At 38.5% G+C, this 6,533-nt stretch overlaps 1 protein-coding gene across 1 annotated transcript; it reads left to right on the forward strand.

Moving 5' to 3' along the window:
• Window positions 1-213: 213 nt before the first annotated feature.
• LOC140959301 (uncharacterized) lies at window positions 214-882 on the forward strand. Its single transcript, XM_073417168.1, has 2 exons — window positions 214-454; window positions 512-882. Exons 1-2 carry the CDS (start codon window positions 214-216, stop codon window positions 880-882), a joined length of 612 nt encoding a protein of 203 aa, XP_073273269.1.
• The last annotated feature ends 5,651 nt before the right edge of the window (window positions 883-6,533 follow it).

The following is a 6,533-nucleotide window of genomic DNA, read 5'->3' on the forward strand; positions in this document are numbered from 1 at the left end:
CAGCCTCCACCCGTTCAGGATGCTAGTGCCCGTGTACTAGCCGGTATGGCCCGTTTCTTTGAGCAACATGTCGGGGATGGAGCAAGGGTTAGACCAGAGCCAGTTTATGAGAGATTTAGGAGGATGCACCCCGATTAGTTTCATGGCACTACTGATCCATTCGTTGCGGAGGGATGGATTCGATCTTTAGAGGTGATTTTTCGCTACATGGACATGGCGGACACTGATCGAGTTCGCTGCACCATTTATCTGTTGAAGGGCGACGCTTCCTTATGGTGGGAGGGAGCAGAGCGCGGAGTGAACATGGCGACATTGACTTGGGAGGAGTTCAAGAGGGTATTCTATGACAAGTACTTCACATCCGATGTTCGTTCTAGTCATAAGAGAGAGTTTATGAGTCTCCGTCAGGGAGATTGGTCTGTTGCCGAATTTGTGCAGAAGTTTGATAGGGGCTGTCACTTTGTGCCCTTAATTGCCAATGATGTAGCGGAGAAATTATGACACTTTCTAGATGGTTTGAGGCCGACTATCCGACGTGATGTGATGCTTGGCGATCCTACTGATTATACTACTGCCGTTTCCAGAGCTTTTAGAGCCGAGCAGTCACTCAAAGATATTGATTGGGAGATGCAACGAAAGAGGAATCGTGCTCAGCAAGCCAATCAGAGCAACAAGAAGCCTCACACGGGACCACCAAAGCAACAAGAACCACCAAAACCACAAGGACAACCACCTAAAGGGAACATTCCGAAGGCTGATGAGAAACCACTTTGCAAGGAGTGCAATCGTCATCATCATGGCAAGTGCATGTGGGGCACCTTCAAATGCTTCAAGTGTGGAGAGTTAGGACACAAGGCTGTAGATTGCCCAACGTTCAAGTAACCCACTACTGGACGAGTCTATGTGATGCAAGCTGCAGAGGATGAGACAGAGCCAGCACTACACTGATTTCGAGGTAACCTAACTGTTTAACATTTATTTCGATGCTTTTTTTTGCATGAAATGTTAAATTGGGTTATGGGAATTGATTGGGATATCGAAGAACTTAGAGAAAAATAGGGTGCATGCACTACTTGAGCTCGATTTAGGAGTCGATTTTGGGAAAATTTTTTGTTAGAATTGCAATTTTCAAAATTTTGATGAACGAATTGAAGATTAAGATTTGAGTTAGATGTTAAGTTTGAGTTGGATAAGGGAATACAAGCTTTGAAATCATCAAGTGAAGGAAAATTTCGGGGACGAAATTCAATTTAAGGTGGGGAGAATTGTAACGTCCGAAAAACCAACCTACGTAAACCACATGCATGCAAAATTGTTTTAATTGCATAATTGTTTTCTCAATTGATTTTAAATGCTATGATGATATTTAATATATGATTAAATGCATGATTGCATAATTAAATGATAATATGACATGATTTTATGAAATTAAGGATTTTACCCGAATATTCGATAATAGGCAGTGAAAAGGAGACCGGGGACGACCAAGACAAGAATATTTATTTTTATTTAAATAATGGCAAGGCTTCCTAATATGATTAAAAATGATTTAATTTTTTTAAAAATGTTGGAGTTCGAATTATTTTACGAGTCGAGATCGATTATTCCCGGGAAGCCGGTTTTGGGCAAACAAAGAGTTTTGAAAGATAAAAAAAATATTATTTTTGGGAAAATTATTTTATAAACCTTTATTATTTGATTAATTAAGTGTTATTGGGCCCAATTTTATTAATTTAAGTAGGTCCAATAACCCTTAAGCATGCAAGCCTAAAACCAAAGCCCATTAGCATATTAATTATTTATAAATAACTAAACCTAGGTCTTTTAACATCACAATTCACACACATCAGCCGTGAAACACCCACAATCACACACCAAGAATTTCGAAATTGAGGAGGAAAAGAAAAGCTTGTGTTCTTCGTCGTCCGGTCGTCTAACGTCTCGCCCTCGCCAACGATCGAATAATCGAGCGTTATAAACGCAAAGGCACGTTTTCTAAACCCTTTCAAACATCATACAAATCATAATACCTGTGTTTTATTTGATTATGCATGAAAAATACGTGGGTTCGATTATTTTACGGTATGATACGTAATTTCAACTTTTTTGCGATTTTATGCTTGTTTTAAAAGAATCGTTATGAACCCAACGGACACGCTGCCAAAACACGATAAAATATGATAAATTATGGACAAAACATGATAAATATTGAAGGGAAATAAGCTGGAACCGTAAGAATAATTTCAGAAGAAGCAACGTGGGTTTGGTTGGTTTGTGCAATTCAAGTGGCTCGATCACTATGCATGGGGCTTAGGGGTTCGACCAGGGCTGGTTGGGGGTTGGCCAGGGTCTAGCTCGAAGGCTAGGTAGGGTCCTAGGGTGGCTAGGGTCGAGGTAGGCGGCTAAGGAAGAGTCCTTGTGTGAAGGGACTCTTCACGCGAAGGTGCTGTGATCGGCGGAGAATTTCATGGGGGTGGCTCGGTTGAGGGCTAGGCTAGGTGGTCTTTCAGGGTTCCAGGGAGACGGTCCAGGGTTGGGCCAGGGGCTGGAGTTGTGAGCTCACTGCTGGCTCGAGCAAAAAGGGGGAACCGCATGCAGCAAGGTGAAATCACAGCTAGTGTCTTCGGGAAAGAAGAGTGGCTTGTGGCTGGCCTGGGCACGAGCCAAGCTTGTCCATCTGGTTCCTATGGTGATGGGTAGGGGTCGGGCCATGGGTTGGTGCAAGTGGGTGCGCTGTGGCTCGAGCGAAACGTGGGAAGCGTGAGTTTGTAGCAGCAAGGTGACGCGCGCAGCTTCTGTTGGTTTCAGGGGTTCGCAGCTTGGGTTCCAGGAGCTGGGCTTGTCTGGGTTTGGTCTGGGCGTGGTCTAGGGTCGGTTAGGGTGTGCTGGAAGAGTCCTAGTGGGCTAGGAGTCTTGGTGTAGGCAAGGAGTCACGCACAGATTCTGTGGCTCGGTTCCAGGGGCTTTAGCGTGGGACATGGTCTGGTTCTAGGGGCTGGGATTGCTCAGGAGGGTGCCTAGGTGGGATAGCTAGGGTTTGGCTCAAGGTGGCTTGGGCACGGCTCGAGTAAATTTGGAGATGGCTCGGTGGTTGCGTTTAGGTGTCAATATTTCGAATTTTAGAACAAAAAATAGAACCATGGATCCACGGGTGCGGTTCATGGCTCCTAAGGGTAGAATAAATACTAAAAATTCTATGTGTAAAATTTGGTATCAAAATAATGAGTTTTGGAATTTTTCCGGGATTTTATTGCCGCTCGAAACGCTAATAAAAAATTTATGGAAAAGCCAAGTTTTAAGTTTCATAAAATTATGAAAAATTAGGTTTAAGATTAAATAATTATTAAAAGTTTAAGTTTTTAATTTGGGAATTTTATATTAAGGTTTGGTTTAAATCGGGATTAAAACGCGTTAATATGTCTTATTTAAAGATTAATTTAAAAGTCATCGATTTAAGCCAAATAAAAATATGAGAAAATTCGTGTAAGCTTAAATAATTATTTAGAATAAGCCCATGTCATTAAAAGTGCGAAAAAGATAAATTCGAGAATTTGTACGTCCAGGGGCAAAACGGTCTTTTTACACTTAAGAAACTACGGAAACGCTTGGCAGTGTCCCGAAGGATCAAAACGCATGTTAAATGATATTTTATGATTTAAAATGATTATTTTGATGATAATATGTATTTTTATGATTTATGGTAAAACTGTGCAATTTACACTGTTTAAAATGCTATTTTTGGAAAGTTGTGCTATTTCATGATTTTTAAAGAAAAAGAGAAAATATTTTGAGGGATGTGAATTGACTGTGACAAAAGATATGATTTATGATATATGATTTTTTGGGGATAACGTGAAGGGAAAAGGCCCAGTGGGAGCCCATTTACGGGAGAAGGCCCTAGAGGGAGCCCATACGTGGGAAAAGGCCCCAGAGGGAGCCCGTCTATGGGAGAAGGCCTCCAAGGGAGCCCCGACGAACGTATTTCTACGGTGGAGCCTAGTGCACACCCCCATGGACCATGTGGAGCTAAGACTGCAGTCGAACAAAGGATAAAAGCTAGTCACTTTCAAGGATCAAACTTCACCCAAAAATGATATATGATTGAAAGCTTATGATAAAAATGATTTTTATGATATATGATTTATTATGGGGATTAAAGATATTTTTAAAATGATTTATTTATGCCCAAAACTTATTTTTAAATGATTTGTTTTAATGATTTATTTATGCTTAAAAGTTATTTTAAAATGTTTTTACGATTTATGATATTATTATGCTTGAATGATTTTTAAATGATTTTAAAATGGTTTATTTATTTTCAAAAGCTATTTTAAATAAAAATATGATTTTTAAATGCATGTGAGTGTATATGTATTATTTGCTATCCATGTTTAGAACGTGCTGAGTCATTAGACTCACTAGGTTTGTATGATGCAGGATTTGATGATTTATGGGAGGCGCTGACGCTTGAGTGGATCGAGTGCAACAGTACACACCCGAGGGCCTTTATGTTTCCGCACTAGTTTGATAGATTTATGATTTAAGGATTTATGTTAATGATTTTATCAAAGATATTTTTGAGCTTTATTGTTAGTTGATCTTTTTAAAGGTCGATTTAGGAATTTTTATTAGTCGATGACTAGGATTTTATTTTATGCACTTGAGATTTAAATTGGTAAATTATTATGATTCATGATTATGGTTGAATTATTTTATTTAGGAATTTAGGAATTTAGAATTTAGAATTTAGGATTAGGAAAAAAAATCGAGGTCGTTTCAGTTGGTATCAGAGCCAAGGATCCCCAAAGGGTTGTGTACTGTCACTTCTAGAAGCTCAAGAAGTCACGCCTCAAATATGTGAGTTTTACTGCTTTATATTTTAGATGCTAAAATTTCTTTAAATGCTTATATGATGTATGATATAAATGTTAGTTGCATGTTACATTTAAAAATTTAAATGCATGTTGGTTACGTGGTTGGACGACGTGTACAGAGATGCCTCCTAGAAGGATTTTGCGTAGGACTGATGAGGTTAGACAGGAGAGGAATAACGAGGTGAGACAGGAGGAGACATTCCACAGCCTCCACCCGTTCAGGATGCTAGTGCCCGTGTACTAGCCGGTATGGCCCGTTTCTTTGAGCAACATGTCGGGGATGGAGCAAGGGTTAGACCAGAGCCAGTTTATGAGAGATTTAGGAGGATGCACCCCGATTAGTTTCATGGCACTACTGATCCATTCGTTGCGGAGGGATGGATTCGATCTTTAGAGGTGATTTTTCGCTNTAAATAAACACCTTTATTTAATTTTCAATTAAATCAATAATAATTGATTTCTTGTAAAACTCATTTTTACCATAAATAATTAAAATCATATTCTAATTATTTATTTTACAAGAAAATTATTAATTTTCCAAAAATTAATTTACCAAAATAAATTGAACCAATTTTCAAAAAATTTCAATTTTGTCCAAAGTTTTGGAAAAATCGAAAAATCGCACCCTAGGCCCAAATAATTTAAGCCCATTACCCAGCACGGTGCCCGAGACACTCCCGGGCAGCCGCCCGCGCTGCCCGCGCACTGCCCGAACGTTTCGGGCAGTAACAGGCGCGCTTTGCGCGTCCTGTGAGCACAGCCGTGCGCCCGCGGCGCGCAGCTGTTGGATCGCGGTTTTCTCGTGCCCAAAACGCAATGGAAGTTTTAAAATTTTATTTTATTTTACTCTGACAATCAAAATATTTGTTTGAGCACTCGTATGGTTTTAACAAATAAACATACATAGGATGTTAAAAATTATACTTTTGGTGAATAATTTCACTTGGCTCCAACTACACCGGTATTAGCGGACGTAGCTCTTGTTGTAAATCCCTACGAACGTTCTTCGATCTACTTCTTTAATCTTTGAATCAGGTTCACGACCGGATTACTTGTTCCTCTTCTAACTTGCACTAGAAAGTATAGAAGATTTTTACGTAGAGATTGAACACTAAAATTCGGCACAACTCTCAAACTTGAAGTGGCCAAATTTTTCTTGCAACAAGGAATAATTTTCGAGAGCAGCGCTTCAACCTTTTTGGAAGAGCCGAAAGTATATGAATTTCATGCCAAAAGATTTCGGATGATTGTGTACGTAAATTAAGAATCAAATTCTTATTTTATTTCTCATCCTTAATTTTCTTAATTAATCAAATTAATTAAGTTAAATAAAGATCATAAAATCATGCCAACTTTTTGGCCAATCTCGATTTTCCTTTTTATGTAAAAATCCTCGGTGGTCCATTCTCAAAGTAATATATATATATTATGTTAATTGAATCAACTAATTGTAATTTCCTTAATTAAGTTAATAAATTTTAACAAATCCTTGACTCACGAGAATGGCACACCACTAATCATGCATTAATATTTTCTTTGTGTGCAAGGTTTTAAATTATGGTATCATGAATATCTCCATATTACATAAATCAAAACCATATTTAATAAAAATTTAATGGGTTATATTTTAATTCATTAAAATATAATTTAATTATTAAA

The sequence above is a fragment of the Primulina huaijiensis genome, chromosome 15, assembly GCF_012295235.1.
Source record: "Primulina huaijiensis isolate GDHJ02 chromosome 15, ASM1229523v2, whole genome shotgun sequence".
NCBI classification, from domain to species: Eukaryota; Viridiplantae; Streptophyta; class Magnoliopsida; order Lamiales; family Gesneriaceae; genus Primulina; species Primulina huaijiensis.